The sequence below is a fragment of the Amphiura filiformis genome, chromosome 8, assembly GCF_039555335.1.
Source record: "Amphiura filiformis chromosome 8, Afil_fr2py, whole genome shotgun sequence".
Lineage (NCBI taxonomy): Eukaryota > Metazoa > Echinodermata > Ophiuroidea > Amphilepidida > Amphiuridae > Amphiura > Amphiura filiformis.
Genome location: NC_092635.1, coordinates 18,708,388 through 18,726,704, shown reverse-complemented (window position 1 = coordinate 18,726,704; position 18,317 = coordinate 18,708,388). Strand labels below are relative to the sequence as shown.

Here is an 18,317-nt window from a genome sequence, read left to right as displayed (position 1 = left end):
ATGCTCGCAAATGAGACATTTGGGTCATAAAAGGGGACTTTTGGGGCATTTGGGGATTTGGGGGGAGCCCAGCCCCCTGGTTACGGGCCTGGTTCTGTCAAGTCAAACCTGTCAGTGTAGGAATTATGGCGCTTTGCTTCAGAATCCAGGGCCCACTGGTATTTCAAGTTGTATATCACCCAAGTACAAGGACTTTTAAAAGGGGCTGTGCAATAATGAGCCCCTGAGGGGGGTAAAATTTCAAACAGCTTGCCAAAAGTTGCTTACCACCCCCTATAAGCCCACCAAAAATCGCTTGCCCACCCCTTGACCTGCCAAAAATCTTTGCCCCCTCATTTGCACATGCCATCCCCCACTGATGGAGCGTGCAGTGTGAAGGAGGCCCAATGCTATAGATGAGTTGACTTCTGAAGTCAATGCCTGGCATCATATTTTGTTCAGGGCTTGTGTTTTTAAAACTCCCGCCACATCACAATAAGGCTATTGAACAGTGTAGTGGTTGCACGGGGTTCACTCATACATATGGATATACTAGTCCCTTGCCTAGTGTTGATAAACATTGAGGTCTAGTGTTGTTGATAAACATTGAGGTCAACATTTACTCATCTATTATATATTATACAAGTCATCAGCTCCATTCATGCATGGAATTTTGAAAAGTTAAGAACAAGCATATAATTAATAGCTATTAATAAACCATAACAAAATCTTACAGCAAATAAATCAAGACAAACTCAGACATAACATTTAGGACATGTATTTCCCAAGACAGCTGCTTTAAATAGTATAACATACTATAAAGTCTATGCACTGACAGTGCACACTAGGATATTTACATAACAATGATAGCATTATTGAACCCATTTGTTTTTCTGACAATAGCATTACAGGATTGCTTTTTCAGTGTGTCTACTTGTGTGCCTTTTCCAGTTGGCAAAATCCCCAAAAGATCTCTGACAATACTCACACTTAAAAGGTTTCTCTTTAGTGTGAGTTCTAATATGTGTTTTCATATTAATTTTCTGAGAGAAACCTCTGCCACAATAATCACACTTGAAGCGTATCTCTTTGTGAGTTTTGACGTGTTCGCTTAGACTGCTTATTTCAGCAAAGCGTTTCTTACATTGCTCACACTGATGGGGTCTCTTGTTGGTGTGGTGAGTCCTTATGTGTTTCCTGAGGTAACCTTGATCTGTACAGCATTTTCCACAATACTCACACTGAAATGGTGTCTCGTTGGTGTGAAGTCTAACATGTCTTGCCTTATTTCTTTTATTTGAGAAGCATTTCCCACAATGCTCACACTCAAGGGATTTGGTGTGGGTTTGTAGGTGCGTTTTGAGATAGTCACTTTGGGCAAACCATTTTTGACAATATCCACACTGATGTTTATCTATGGTATGAATTCTAATATGTTTTTTCAAATTATGATTATTTGAGAAGCCTTTCCCACAAACCTCACAATGACAGTTTTTCTCGTTGTGAATTAGCTTATGTCTTCCGAGATCCTTACTTGTGGTAAACCATTTCTGACAATATTCGCACTGATGGGGTGTCTCTTTGGTGTGAGTTCTCATAATATGTTTTTTCAGGTAACTGCTTTCTGCGAAGGATGTCTGACAATACTCACACTGATAGGGTTTCTCTTTGGTGTGAGTTCTAATATGACTTGTCATGTGACTCTTTCTTCTAAAGCATTTCCCACAATGCTCACACTCATAGGGTTTTTCATTGGTGTGAATTCTGATATGAAATTTCAGATTAGTGGTGTTAGCAAAGCATTTCTGACAATGCTCACACTGATGTTTGGTGTGAGTTTTGCTATGCATTTTCAGATGCCAACTGCTAGTAAAGCATTTCTTACAATGCTCACACTGATTTTTCTCTTTGGCATGAGTCAAAATATGTTTTTTCAGAAAACCTCTGCCAATGAAGCATTTTCCACAAAGTTCACATTTATAAGGTTTCTCATTGGTGTGAATTCTGGTGTGTATGCCGAGATAGGAACTGTTTACAAAGCACTTCCCACAATACTCACACAGATATGGTTTCTCTTTGGTGTGAGTTCTGATGTGAGTTTTCAGACTACTACTCTGTGCAAAACATTTCTGACAATATTCGCACTGATACTCCTTGTTGTGAGTTTTGATGTGGTATGAGAGTCCTTTTTTCTGAGCAAAACATTTCTGACAATACTCACACTGGTAGGGTTTCTCTTTGGTGTGAGTTCTCATGTGTTTTTGGAGATCACTGCTATACATAAAGCATTTCTGACAAAACTCGAAGTTATAGGGTTTCCTTCCATGGTGCATTATTAAATGTCTATTCAAGGCGTCTTTGCTTGTATAGCATTTCTCACAAGTCATACATAACCACACCTTCTTTGGTTTCGACAAATCAATGTCCGCATCTATGGTTTTCATTTTCAAGTCCTGTGTTTGATTAAGACATGTTTTCTTGTAGAGAAGTTTGCTATACTTCATCTTGTGTCTACGAGTATGCTGCAAACGTTTGTCAAATGAGTCAAATCTGACTCTGCAGATTGTACATCTGAATGGTTGCAACACATTCTCTGATGGCATCACTCTATTGCATCTAGTTTGACCTGCATTTAAAATAATAAAAGAAGGAAGAATCTTTAATTTGAAAATGCATCAATTCGATAGCAGGGTTTTCTTTAAGCATTTTGCTGAAGGGGTATTTTCAATATTTTTGTCCAAGGGGTATTTCTATTTCGAAAGACATTTTTAACAATGTATGTATTTTTGGAGTTACCGTTTGTGTTAGCAATTTCACTGAATAAGGTGCATGAATCACATAATAAAAACATGGTAAATTTCTTTTGACAATATTCAAATGATTCATGTGCTTATATCTCCCTAAACAGAAAATGGATCCACTTATAAGTTGACACTGGTAATTTGGCAGGGGGTACTCAAGTTTGGTTGGTAGGGGCATGCCGCTGTGAATTCGAAAGTGGACCCATCAGTATACCTTTTTTTTCAAGAAATTTGGACATTTAACACAAAATGACTCAAGCACATTTTTGGGAAATTTCATAAACTTTGAGGGATCGGGCTATTTTCTTAAAAAATTGAGAAAATATATTCACAATACAAGGTGTTTCTATATTCAAATCTTGCAATATTTGAATTCGTACGTTTTCAAGACTTTGTACACGTTGGACTTCTGGCTTTGGATTTGAAAGGGTCCGCAAAGTACATGAACGCGTGAATATAAGTGATTTGTGCGTTTAAGTAAACCCTGATCGATAGACAGTATAGTTTACCATTTTTGCTGAACCATGAAATGGTATCAGCCTATATGAGTGTATCTTACTTCCTTACTTACAGACTGACTAACCATTTGGTCTAAAATGGGCATATCTCAAAATGTCACTAAGGTATGACCCTGCGAGTGGTGTCAAATGAAAGAGAAAATAAGAATATAATAAAAATATTTTCCCACACAGGGGTGGCACACATAATAAACCCTGGGTCAATATTCATATGGGTCCTTTTTATATCTCAAAATGCCAAGAAGGTAGGTACCCCCGAGTGGTATCAAATGAAAGAGAACAAAATAAAGAATATAATAAAAATAATTTCCCCACCGGGGGTCACACTCCTCATAAGACCCGGGTCGATATTCCAATTTTGGGTCCTTTTCATATCTCGAAATGCCAAGGGGTGACCCCCTGGGTGGTGTCAAATGAAAGAAAATAATTGAAATAATTTCCCAATTGGGGGGGGGGGGGGAGACACTCCTCACCAGACTTGGGCCAATATTCATAACTGTGGGTCCTTTTCATATATCTTGAACTGCCTAGAAAATAGGACCCCCAGAATGGTGTCAAATCAAAGAGAAAAAAGTACAGAATATATAAAAAATAGTTTTCCCACCGGGGGTGACACTGCTTATATTCCTATTTTGGGTCCTTTTCACATATCCCAAGAAGGTATGAACCCCCGGGGGACAAACGGTATACCTCAATATACTGCCGAAGCCCCATGGTTCAGCTTTGGTGCGGTAACCTCTCTAGTTTTGAAATTGAAAACTCAATTAAACTGCTTGATGTAATGGTACGGTACGACTCTTTACCCAGCAAATACAAAACGTTTTCGACATCATTCGCAAAAGGTTATAAAAGGTTGTCAGAAAACGTTTAAATGTCGGGTTATATAAAGGGTATATTAAGAGTATAAAACGTTTTCATAACCTTAAAAAGCCTTTTTTGATAATCTACTGCTCAGCAAACAAAAATGTTTTACAGAAAACGTTTGAATGTTGGGTTATATAAAGGGTATAAAACGTTTTAATAACTTTCCAAAAACATTTTTGAAAACTTGATACAAAACATTCTAAACAGAATGTTATTTTGGGGTTGAAAAAAAATATTTTGCGAAAAATGTTTGCCCAAAATACTTTCAATAACGTTTTTAAAACGTTTTCATGACCTTTGTATAACCCGACATTTAAATGTTATTAAAAGGTTTTAAAAAACATTTTAAGAACATTTCTGTGTTTGCTGGGTTCAAACATTTTAACATAATGTTATTTAAGTATTGACACAATATTTGGCAAAAATGTTTGTAAAAATAGTTTACAATAACATTTTTTGAAAACATTTAAAAATATTGTTGTAGTGTGTTTTCATACAAAACATTTTAAAACGTTATCATGACCTTTATATAACCCGACATTTTAATGTTATTAAAACGTTTTTACCTAAATTTTAAACGTTTTAAAACTGTTTTTGTGTTTGCTGGGTACGTACCTGTGAACTCACACCTTACCCAATTTAAAAGCACCATTGGGCGAGTCATATACGGTACATGTAGTTAATAATGTAGCCAGGGGGGGCGAACAGGAACCTGCCACCATGAGCCCCCCCGGTAAGAAGTCTTGCCCACCCCCCTCCTCTGTGGGATTCTGGCAACCCTAATATTTATATGCCTATTTTCCCTCCTTGAAAGTTGTCTTACCCCCCTCCTCGAAAAAGTCCTGGTTACGCCACTTAAACAATTAAAGAATTGGACCCGGGACCTTTAGTCAGGGAGTGAAAGCAGTTTAGGTAGAATTAATTCCTCAATCGACGATTTTTGTACCAGCGGGTGTAGAATATATTGTAGTATTGTATAACAAAAATCGACTGAAATCTACTTTGGGCAAAAAAAATTACAAGCCTTAGAAAATTGCACTTATTCTAACTTTGAGCAAGTTTAATTCCGAAGAGGTAAATAGAAAATACTTTTGCGAAGCGTGGTCGCATCGGCTATCGCGACGGCATTAGGCGCTGATACATGAGCGTCAAATTGCGTATTGCGCATACACCGTGTTCCGCGCTAAGTCACATTTTATTATAATTATCCTTCCGCACACACGGTTCGCATTATTGATTGCATATTTTGCGGCGGACTGTTCATGTCTGTTTGCCAATGAAATGCGGATTATTAATTGGGATCTTCAGCATAACTGCTTTCAAGATACTTCGAAGGTGTCGTATTTAGTATTAGTCTAAATAATTATATTAGGGGCGCACCATTAGATTTCCAGGGGGGGCATGGGAGTTTTTGAGAAAAAAAAACTTTGCCCACTAGTGAAAAAAAAAAAAACTTTGCCCACTAGTAAGAAAAAAAAAAAATTTTGCCTCACTGATGAGTAAAAAAAAACTTCCCCACCCAACTTTGTATAAAATGTACATTAAAATTGAAAAAAAATAGCTGCCGCCAAGGGCAAAAAAAAAAATTTGTTGCTCTTGGGAAAAAAAAAAAAAAAATTCTGCCTGACCCAAACTCCCATGCCCCCCTGAGAATCTAATGGTGCGTCCCTTATGCACCTACGATGCCTGCTATAATAGCGGCTATAGCCCACTAGGTCTAGGCCTATTATTTTTTTTAAAACCAAAACAACAACAACAACAAAAAAAAAAAAAAAAAACATGTCTCTCTGGGTCCTCGGCTCTATAGTCCGGTTTTAAAAACAAAAAGAGGAAGAGTTGCTTTTTATTTCTTATGAATGATCGCAAGATTGGTGCAAAGACAAGGGCTTAGTTATATTTGTTGTTCTGAGAGGTAGGCCCCGGGAGTAGGGCCCTTTTAAGTTAGGCTAGGCCTATGTGATCACAAAACCTCCCATGATGTTTGGTTCTTTTAAGTGGACCGTAGGGCCCAGGCGTGGCCTATACCTATAGGCCCTACATATGCCTCACGTGGTCCAGGGTAGCGTGTAGTACCGGTGTGTCCCGATTGACCACATTTTCCTCGTGAAGCATGAAGTGCCAAGATGGTGAAAGTCTAGGAGAAGTAGAGTAGAAAATGGATTTGTCAATCATAAGAATCTAAACGTTTTTTACTTAAATATTGTAGAAAAAAATCTATTAAAGCTATTATAGCCTAGGTTAAACTAAGTACCGTCAACTTTCACTTAGAAATCTATATAAAATAATGTTTGAGCAAGGTTGTTGATAATCCGCCATCGCTTGTCAGTGACTCAATTTCATGGAGCGATAACATTTCAATCAAATCTATATAATAGGGCCTAATAGGCTCCCGCGATATCACATGTGTAAAAGTGTGTGCCAGCAGGTATGCAATGACGTAGGCCTATAGTCCTATATTATTAGGCCGTCAGTTACATTATACATTAGGAAAATAAAAACACGATAAATCTATACTGCATTAGCAAAATAATTGCATAATAGGCTTTTATACCAACCAGTTATAACTCATTAGTAGGCCTAAACCACTCTGTTAGCAGACTAAATCATAGGACCAAATGGTTTGAAGACAGTGGCGTTGTAGCCTGTGCCCCCTGCCCCCGTTCGTCATGGCCGTCGGTTCATGATGTAAGGCCGTCGGTAGACGGAAGGCGTTGGTGAAAAAAACAGGGTTAACAATAGATTATTTTTTACCCAGAGTGACAGAAAAACGGGGAGAATACCGCCTATTATCCTTTTTATTATCCTTTTATTTATTTATTATTTTTTTTGCTCTTCACTTTTTTCAAACCATGCAAAAAATTTTTGGGTCAACAAATAACAACTTCCGTCGGCAAAAAATATTTCCGTCGGTACATTTTACAAGTTGTGCCCCCCCCCCCATTTTCAAACTCCTGGCTACGCCACTGTTTGTAGACCAAATGGTTTGTAGACCAAACGGGTTATGGGTTATTAGACCAATTGAATGAGCCCCGGGTGGTAAAATTTCGAACGGCCGCCAAAAATCGCACTCCCCCTCTCAGCCTGTCAAAAATCGCTTGCCTCCCCTCTCGGCCCGCTAAAAACCTTTGCCCCCGGCCCCTTGCACATGCCAAATTTGTGGGATCCCAATTTGCAAACCTTATATGCTCTTGTCCCCCCCCCAATTTCACCCTCCTCCAGGGCTCATAATTATTGTACAGGTGTAGATAACTATTAATTTCCGTTGTAGGCGTCTTGCAATGTCTGATATAGTCTGGCATATATTATATACCACTTAGGCCTAGGTTTAATGACTATAATTAATTGGTGAACGACATCAATGTATTTTATACATCAAATGTATTACTTAGGGCCTAAATATTTATTTTTTAATATCTATTCAACAAATGGGGACATCTTAATTCATGTAGGCCTATGACCATGATGACGAACAGGTAAAGTTGCAAGAACTTCAAACGCGATAGGGCCTATCTCAAAATGGCCATTTTGTGATACGCCACTATTTCATCCGAGCGACAAATTATTGCACAAGGTAGCGATCAATTAGACACCGATTTTATGCGTGATGTGTTCGTGGACGCTCTGGTTTACGCAGTATGCAAGCCAACACGCTCACCCTTTTGAGCCCCTGTCATCCAGGGTGGATTTTGGTCGATTTTGGATATGTGATAGAATAATTGCAGCCACGTCTACCAGTACAAAAAATGTCGATTGAGGAATTAATTCCAGCAGACAGCCTTCCCAGAGCTCTCTCTCCCTGACTACTTGTGAACCAAAGGTGAGTACCGTACCCATTTATTATACGCCACACCATGCCAATAAAATGAATGGTGTCAGTTTTTGAAAATGTCGCTACATGTATTATTTTAATAATCTAAAAAAAAAAAAAAAATGTATACTTAACACAAGAGAAAAAGAAAATGTGTGGGGTCGAGAAAATTTCAAAATCCCATAGGCAAATGGTTTGTACCTGGGCCCCATGCCCTCCCCAATCATGGTCGGTGCCCCTAATATGACTCGCGTAAACCACAGGTTACGGTACTCTAATACCCGGGGGAGGGGCGCTTCAATCCCGACCTTCAATATTGCCCCCCAATTTAGATCTAAACAGTCCCGTCTCGTACCCAAGGACCCCATCCATATTTTTTTATATTTTACTCAGGGGGAAGGGGACTCCCATTGGAGGTGACTTGTATGTAGGGCTGTTAAGACCCCTTTTTTAGCATCGCTGACTGGACCCCATATTTTGTGATGAGCACACATAGTCCGTCACCTAAAGACCCCTTATTTTTTCCGTGTTCGATCTATTACCCAACAGCACCGAGTCATCTATCACTGATTTTTTTACTTCTTTTGAAATAACAAAGGCATTTGAAGCCACTAGAACTAGAAATTCAATTTATGTGGCTTCTTTTGGCTCTCACCCAAAGACCCTATTTTAAAAAAAGGTCATAGCCTATTCTCAACCAATGCCCCCCTAATTTAGATCCAAATGGTCTCTCTCTCACCCAATGACCCCAACTTTTGTACATGTGCTCTCACCCAATGCCAATATTAAAACACAGGCTATTATTTATTCATTTAATTAGTTTATTCACACACAATTTTCACATTACGGAGTTGGTCATCCACCTTTGCACAGTATTTTTGTGGGGCCTGAGAGCACATCAGACACAAAATTGCATTCTGAATATGAGGAAATGTCCTTCTGATATCAAATAATTTGTATTTTTTGAAATTCATGATAAATGCAAATGTTATTGGAGATTATTAAAATTACTATTTTTGATATGTACCAGTTTTCGAAGCAAACATAAATATAATGATATGTAAAAGTGTATGTAGCGGGGAGGAAAAGCCATCCATCATATGAAAATTTTGACCTTTCATATTAAAGATACATTTTCCCCAAACACCTAAAATTTGAAATCTGCTTGGGAAAAACATGTATCGATCGACACTGAATGGTCAAAATTTTCATAACGATGGACAGTTTTCATATCATTAGATTTAAAGTTTACTTTGACTTATTAAATGTCAAAAAAATATTTTTTTAAATAATTTGTCATAAAATTTGTATTATATTGCAAATTTAAAAAATAAAAACTATTTGATATCAGGATATTCCTGGCCTCGTATTAAGAATGCAATTTGGTGTGTCTTAACGTGCTCGCAGGTCCCACAAAAACACTGTGCAAATGTCACTATCGGGGAGAGTATCCCAGCCCTTATTGCCCCTTAATGATAATAAATGTACAATATTTTCAAAATCATATTTATAAACAACAAAAAACAAATTTAAATTAAATGTACATAATGAAAAATTGAAAATGTAACCAAACATGATACAAAATTATATCACGATTAGCCTAAATCAAAGACACAATTTCAAAATCATACATTAGAACAAATTTATATTAAGTATTACCATAGAAAACAGCAATTCATTATTAATAATAAATAATGTACATATTGTACAGTGTTTAGACATACCAGGGGTGTGAGAGGCCTCAAACAAAAAAAAAGAGGAAAATTACTAAAATAGCTGAAAAACAGCGTAAAAATGCAAAATATGGGCTGAAAATAAAAGAAAACTCGTAAATTTTGGCAATAAAAATAGCTGAAATCAGCTAAAAAGCTGGACTCTCACACCCCTGACAGGGCTGTCAACTCTCACGCATTGGCCGTGAGTCTCACGCACTGGGTCACTTTCACGCCAAGGTAGTATAATCTCACCCTAGGTAGTAAATCTCACATAAAATGCTGGAAAATGAGTAAAATCTCATTCATCGTCAAAAAAAATTGTGCCCCCCCCCAGCTTTTCAGTTTCACAAGTGCCATGGCTCAAATAATTATGGGTCAAAATAAACATTGTAGTCGATATAAATCCCGGTACGGCTTTGTCTCATGCCAAGCAATTCCAAAAAGTTGACAGCTCTGCCCTTGACATACTCAGTAACTCAGTAGATTTTGAAAACAAGAGGAATTAAAATGTAAAGGGTGGAGGGGTGAAAAAAAAACATTTGAAGGCAATGCCAAATAAACCCTAAGGGCTTTAAATCTGCATTGGCCCTACCTTTATGAATGTCAATGTGTTTTGAGAGAAAGTTAGAGAATGACTTTGGGAGTTTTGTCATATTGGTACATAAAGAGCACTGCTTGTCATTCCTTTATGTCAAAAATGTTTAAGTGTCTTGAAATTATGGAAGATTTGCTCAGGTGTTGTTAATAATGAAATTGCTTTTTTTTTTTTTTTTTTTGAGTTTGAATAGAATAATCTTGAAGGGAAGAAAGTATAGAAAGGGAAAGAGATATGGGCTAGGGTTAGGGGATTGACATCTAACACCAGGATTTTAACATTGACTAAAAACTGATCAAGTTAGATCAGGCCCATAGCCAGGATTTATTTCTGGGGTGTAGGGAGCTAAAAAGTGGAACTTTTGTGAAGTTTAGATTTAAAAAAAAGGCTGATTTTAACATTTTTACCAACAAAATGGAATTGAAATGTAAATGCTAAAATGCTTGCCCTCAAATTTACCATCAATGTATGCAGGTCACCGACTCATTGTAAAATGCATGCAAATAGTTCACATCTCAAGATCTCTCAATGTCCCTTGAATAAACCTGGACAAAGATCAAAATCAAATCAAATCAAATCCAACTCAGTTTCAAGGAAGCTGCTGTAATAGCATGACCTATTAAAAAATAGGCGGTTCTCGAACCACGCGATCCCCCTGGCTGGGCGGTCAGTAAACTTGTACCTCAGATGACCCCTGGTGACCCCGAAATGACCTTCCAAAAATTTGGCTTTAAATGTTGAATGTACCCACCAAGTTTCATGCCCATACGATAGTTTTTACTAATTTGACCTCAGATCAAGGGTAGCGCTAAGTTGCTTTTTGGGGTCCCGGACCCACCAAAATAGAGTTGGGACCCCCTGTTTTTAAATTTTCTGCAAGTTCAGGGGTCCCTACAGACCCCCAGTTTTTCAATCTAGCGCTATTGCAGACATACTATTTATACTGCATTTGTGCAACTGGGACTCCCCAAACTCTACTCCGGACCCCCTACTTTTTAATTTTTTGCAAGTTCGGGGGTCCCTGCGGACCCTCGAGTGTTTAGTTCTAGCGCTACCCCTGCCTCAGATGACCCTGGTGACCTCGAAATGACCTTCAAAAATTTGGCTTTAAATGTTGACTGTACCTACCAAGTTTCATGCCCATATAACAGTTTTTACTAATTTGACCTCAGATGACCTTTGGATGACCCAAGTGACCTTGACTCTCTAACCAATAAAAACAGGTTCTGTCTCGGGTCAAGATGCACCCACCCACCGAGTTTGAGTAACATGTGACCCTTAGTGTCCGAGAAAATAGGCGGAAGGCAAACCCTAACCAAAATGGAACAGACATACACCCCGCATACCTACAGAAGGAATACACTATCGCAATATCCCCCTCATGGCTAAAGCCAGGGGGATAAACAGGCACATAGATATCACATAATATTGAACCCAGTCATTTGTACTTCTGAAATTGCACATTATAACAGAATTCCTTTGGTGTGTATACTTGTGTGTCTTTTGCAGCTTTTGAATCTGAAAAACGTTTGTGACAATACTCACACTGAAAAGGTTTCTCTTTAGTGTGAGTTCTAATATGTGATTTCATATTACCTTTTTGAGAGAAGGATTTGTTACAATAGTCACATTTGAAGGGTTTCTCTTTAACAGTGTGAGTTTGGATGTGTTCGTTTAGACTGCATTCTTCAGCAAAGCGTTTCTGACAATGCTCACACTGATAAGGCTTTTCATTTGTGTGATGAATCCTGATGTGTTTTTTCAGGGAACTTATTTGCACCCATGATTTCCCACAATAGTCACACAGAAATGGTTTCTCTTCAGTGTGAGTGGCAATATGTCTATTCACATCCGTTTTGGTGGTGAAGCATTTCCCACAATACTCACACTGATGCGGTTTCTCTTTGGTGTGCACTCGTTTTATGTGATTTTTGAGACGCTCACTTGAGCCTAACAATTTTTTACAATACTCGCACTGATAAGGTTTTTCTTTGTTATGAGTTCTAATATGTCTTTGTAGATAACAGTTAGTTCGGAAGCCTTTCCCACATACTGCACAATGACAATTTTTCTCGATGATGTGTATGTCGTTGATATGTCTTATGAGAGAGCTCCTTTGGGCAAACCATTTCTGACAATGTTTGCATTCATGCAGTTTCTCTTTGCTCTGATCGGAGTGCGTTGTCATATGACTTCCCATATGCCCTCTACTTATGAAGCATTTCCCACAATGCTCACACTGATAGGGTTTCTCTTTGGTGTGGATTCTGATGTGTACTTTGAGAACACTTCCTCTAATAAAACATTTCTGACAGTACTCACACTGAAACGGTTTCTCTTTGGTGTGAGTTTTGATGTGTCTTTTCAAATCACTGCTGCTAATGAAGCATTTTTGACAATGCTCACATTGGTAGGGTTTCTCTTTGGTGTGAGTTCTGATGTGCAATTTCAGAGAACTGCTGTGCTTAAAGCACTTATGACAGTACTCGCACTTATAAGCTTTCTCGTTGGTGTGAATTTTGATGTGTCTTTTCAAATCACTGTTCTTCTTGAAGCATTTCTGACAATGCTCACACTGATAGGGTTTCTCTTTGGTGTGAGTTATGATGTGCACTTTCAGAGAACTGCGGTCTTTAAAGCGCTTATGACAATCCTCGCACTGATAAGGCTTCTCTTTGGTGTGAGTTATCATAATATGCTTTTTCAGATGCCAACTATTAATGAAGCATTTCTGACAATGTTCACACTGATGGGATTTCTCTTTGTGAGTTGTAATAATATGTCTTTTCAGATGACTATTTTGTTTAAAGCATTTCTGGCAATGCTCGCATTGGTATGGTGTCTCGTTGGTGTGAGTTCTTATATGATATTTGAGGAAACTACGTTGCTTAAAGCTTTTCACACAATACTCACACTGGTAGGGTTTCTCTTTGATGTCAGTTCTAATATGTTCATTCAGACTACTACCCTGTGCCAAACATGGTTTCTCATTGATGTCAGTTCTAATATGTTCATTCAGACTTCTACCCTGTGCCAAACATGGTTTCTTTTTGATGTCAGTTCTAATATGTTCATTCAGACTACTACCCTGTGCCAAACATGGTTTCTTTTTGATGTGAGTTTTAATATGTTTATTGAGATTACTAACTTGTGCAAAACATTTCTGACAATACTTGCACTGATACTCCTTGTTGTGAGTTTTGATGTGATATGAGAGTCCTTTTTTGTGAGCAAAACATTTCTGACAATACTCACACTGGTAGGATTTCTCTTTGGTGTGAGTTCTCATGTGTTGTTGGAGATCACTGCTGTACATAAAGCATTTCTGACAAAACTGACAGAAGTTATATAGTGTCCTTCCATGGTGCATTATTAAGTGTCTATTCAAGGCGTCTTTGCTTGTATAGCATTTCTCACAAGTCATACATAACCACACCTTCTTTGGTTTCGACAAATCAATGTCCGCATCTATGGTTTTTCATTTTCAAGTCCTGAGTTTGATTAAGACATGTTTTCTTGTAGAGAAGTTTGCTATACTTCATCTTGTGTCTACGAGTATGATGCAAACGTTTGTCAAATGAGTTGAAACTGACTCTACAGATTGTACATCTGAATGGTTGCAACATTGTCACTTGTCAGTTATTCCTGTAGCTAGTTTTACCTGTATTAATATGAAATAAATAATAATTTTAGTAGAGATGCAGATTGTAAAAATATAATATATGGGAGTCATGGGATGATGGGAGACAAACAAATCAAGGAGGCTGCCCATCTCAGCCCTGAATACATACATACACACTTCAAACCAAATAAAACACACCAAACAAATTATTTTTTTTGTTGTTCTTTGTTGTATGTTTTACTCATGGTATGGGTGCCACCATACAAGCAAACTACCTCACAAATCTGTTTTTGTAGAATATTTGGTATATTCTCATGGTCATTTTTGGCATACTCTCATGGTCCCAAGCAACTCACATTTGATGGGATGATGGGATGGAAAACATGATTAGTATTATATATGGATACTGAATAGATCTGTAAAATATTTCCACAAAGAGGGTTAAGGGATCTAAAATGGCGTTTATTGCGTTTCGACAGTATTTTTTGTGGGACATGAGAGCACCTCAGACCTGTCGATTGCATTCTGAATCTGAAGCATGTCTTTCTGATATCAAATAATTTTCATTTTTTGAAAATCACAATATAATACAAATTTTATGACAAATTATAAAAATTTGATATTTTTCAAATTTTTGATATATAACAGTCCTCGAAGTAAATTATATAAATCCAATGATATATTTTAAAGTGTATGTAGCAGGGAGGAAAAGTTTGACGGTCAATTGAAAATTTTGACCTTTCATATTGAAGATATGGATTTTTTCCCAAAAAGACCTAATTTTTTTTGGTGTTTTGGGAAAAAATCCATATCTTCAATCTGAAAAAGTCAAAATTTTCAATTGATCGTCGGGCTTTTCATCCCGCCTTTACATACACTTTAAGTATAAATCATCAGATTTATAAAGTTTACTTCAAGTACTGTTAAATATCAAAAGTATCAATTTTAATGATTTGCCATAAAATGTGTATTAAATTGCTAATTTCAAAAATCAAAATTATTTGATATCAGAATGACATTCTTCGTATTCAGAATGCAATTCGATATGTCTGATGTGCTCTAATGTCCCAAAATAAATACTGTCCAAACGTTCATACCCCAGCCCTTAATTTGAGATGATTTTAGATATGTTATACTGCAGAATTGTTTGCATCTTTTGATCTAAAAACGTTTAATAGACAAGAGCATATTTGCAAGATCCTATCCCTCTCGCAACTGGACTATACCATTTTTCACCTAATGTGGCAGTGACGTTTGGGTGCATTTTATTGGATGCAGCTTCAAATCGCTGGCATACATACACACACGCTTTTAAAAATGCCACATAGATGCGCAAGTGAAACAGCTGCATCAACATGTTCCGACGACACTGCTACATCAGGGTGGAGCTGGAAAGTGTTTATAGGGTGTACTTTATGTGTGTGTTCCAGTATATACTTACGTGTGTGTACTAGTTTGTTGGTGATGCTTATTTGGGTGTGTCTATAAGTTTGCATGATTTTTAGATGTGAAGTAAATACATGTATTGATGTGAAGTGACTGTGCAGTATAATTACAAATTTTGATCTGAATATTTTATCTACTTATATTTCTGATTATTTTATCCACTTCTTTATATAATTGGTTATTTCACTGATTTAGTACTATGGGCAAGACCATGCACCTCCTTTCCACCTTTTCGCCCGACATCCTTTACTCACCTTGGGATTTGGTGTAGGACGAGGTCTCTCCCCACTGTCAAATATTATTTGTTAATTTTTGTTTTTATATATTTTATGTGTCATGTAGTTTGTTGATATTTATTGATTGTAAATTGCACATCAAAATTCAGCTTTAGCTGCAACTGTGTCTTTAATTAAACCCTAACACTACCCGTGGTTTTTTCGCTATCGGAAGGGAAAGAAGAAACGAAAAATGAGAGAAGGTGAAGAAAGAAGTCACTTGATACCCCGGGATTCAAACCCGGGACCCCTCGCATGCCACGCACAAGATCACCGACATGTAGTTACCGAGGTTTGGCTGCCCCGGGCAGCAATTCCCTGGCCGTGTATATATATGAAGAGCTTTGTTTCAAAACCCCTTTAATACATCCACTTGAGCAATTTTGAGAAAACATCAAAAAATCATCAAAGGTGAACTTTGAAGACCAAATATCACCAGCGTCGCAGCGATGTTGAGGCCGAGGTACTCACCACCATGCATGCGCACACCAAGGTGTAAGATAGATAACACTAAAATGTACATGGTGTAAACCTGTATAGGTCCTACTGAGCTGTGGAGTATCTCGACACACTAGTGCATTGATTTCTAAACTAAGCATGATCATGATAAGCCCGAAACATCATGGCTTGGCTAGCTCACATCACACACTATAGGTGGCGCTATTCGTCCATAGGGAAGTGGAATGTGCATGTACGGTCCAAAAATGGCTTTACTGTGGGGCTCAATGGAGAAAATTACTAAAAATTAATTTTGACAACCAAAACCTAAGTGATGTTGACTTATGTTGGTACTGGCATGATACTGGATTCATAAACTATCACATAGTGCAATCCATGTTCCACCAAGTCGACGCTTGATTTAGCTCAAAAGCAATTTGTGTGTAAATCAAGACCATCCAAAACAGCTTTCTTACAGTAAAGAATAGGAGGTCATCTGGGGTCACTAGTAGTAGTGCGCATTGTACATGTGCCGGCTGTCACAATTTCACACACAAAATTTTGGGCAATTTGATGACACTATTTTTACTTCAAAAGTATATGCACTAGAAACATGATTGACCCCTTATTGTTTTGGTAATTTAATTCTCTTTCAAATGAAAGAACTTTCAGCTAAAAATATTGAACTTCAAAATTTTATGAACATCCCTATCATGGCCCTGTTTCTTCCTCACTAGGGCCATGAATGCCCTATCCTATGTACGTAAAACCGGGGCACCCTGAAATCACGTCGCGGTGATGACGTCACACTGACAGCATCTATTTATAGGAAGAAATCCAGAATTCAAAACACGGCGACGATAACAGTCACAAGTCTGGTCTTTTACATCCTCAAATGTGCTCAAAATTTACAAACATGCACCAAATATGTTTTGTTTAAGTCTCATCTTCACGTGAGGAATGGTAGGAAGTGGTATTTATGAGAAAAAGTGGTATTTTATGTGTACCGTGGACCAGATATGCTCAGGAGTCTCAGACCTTCGTACGGAGAAGGACAGTGGAAATCTTAGTGACGGAGGTGTGAGTAGGCCTACCTCGCGGGCTAGATCATTGAGTAATGATGTGCCCGGGTCTAGACTCGCTGAGTCTCATGGACGCCGTTCCTATGTCCATCAGACTCGTATTTCCCATTTTGGATGTCAATGGGAAATACACACTTAACGATTTGCGCCGGTTAGAAACTTGAAAAAAAATCTTTAAAATTTCATCAATGTATATAAAAGTGGTACCAACCGTATTGTGCTTGCTAATTTAAGACTCGGTTGAAACAAAATTAAGGATCGAAAGCATTTTAGTGTCCAAAAGGCAAAATTATCGTCAAAGTTCTGTTGAAATCGGCACCCTTGCGAAGGGTTCAGAATTCGAATCGGGAACGAAAATATCCGATCTTTGCGATCAAAAACACAAAATTACAACTTTAAACATACTATTGGCAAAAGACATTATTACCAAACAATACAGAATAGAAAATTTGACATCATTTTCTCAAAATATTGAAAAAATTTGCTCACTAGACATCGAAAAAGTACGCAATCCAATTCCCGTTCAAACGCGTGGGAAACTGAAAGTGCGATAATCGTGACTACCCGGGTCCGGAATAAGAAAAAGTGGGATCCAAAAAAACCCACATTTTCACGGGTATATGCTCTCAGATCGGATATCGACATGTTCTACGGTAACAGACTTACCCAATGACCAATGTATATTTTGTCAGCTAGTTGACAATGCAAGTTATGCAACCAAATATCTCCCCTGCTCTGCATGCAACAACAAATGGACAAAACCAAGCCAGACCGAACGAAATTATTTTTCTGCGGTTTTCTATGGGTAAACGCAGCCTGTAGGCTTATGACTTGCGTACGTACGTCGTGTCGCGTCGGTCTATTTCGAATCCGTCCTAGAACAATTTCGTCCTCTATAATTTCGGAATTTACTGTGACCATGCCCGCCCCCCGGCCCGCCCCTTATTCGAGGAATGTGGATCGGGCTATCATACCCTTGAACGCACCGATGATGCATGATTTTATTTTCTTGATTTGTATAACTTGGAACATGATGTAGAAAGGATGCTGATCTTTGACCAAGCTCCGGATGAAAAAAAACCCGGGAAAAAAAACCCGGCTGCACTCTCAGAAATGTAGGCCTATGTATAGTAAAGTGAAGTGCCATAACTTCTTTATTCTTCAAGCACGACAC

General features: G+C 38.0%; 1 protein-coding gene across 2 annotated transcripts; it reads right to left on the bottom strand.

Moving 5' to 3' along the window:
• Positions 1-755: 755 nt before the first annotated feature.
• On the bottom strand, positions 756-17,923 carry LOC140158748 (uncharacterized). 2 transcript variants are annotated; one of them, XM_072181955.1, is made up of 2 exons: positions 17,810-17,923; positions 756-2,605 (listed from the first exon to the last, which is right to left on the bottom strand). In XM_072181955.1, exon 2 carries the CDS (start codon positions 2,580-2,582, stop codon positions 885-887), a length of 1,698 nt encoding a protein of 565 aa, XP_072038056.1. In that variant the 5' UTR covers positions 2,583-2,605; positions 17,810-17,923; the 3' UTR covers positions 756-884. The 2 variants fall into 2 exon arrangements, with proteins under 2 accessions (XP_072038056.1, XP_072038055.1); XM_072181954.1 differs by lacking the exon at positions 756-2,605 and adding an exon at positions 11,357-13,941.
• Positions 17,924-18,317: the final 394 nt, after the last annotated feature.

Coding starts and splice junctions, on each gene's coding strand:
- LOC140158748 (XM_072181954.1), bottom strand. CDS start 13,704: ATGACTTGTGAGAAATGCTATACAAGCAAAGACGCCTTGAATAGACAC.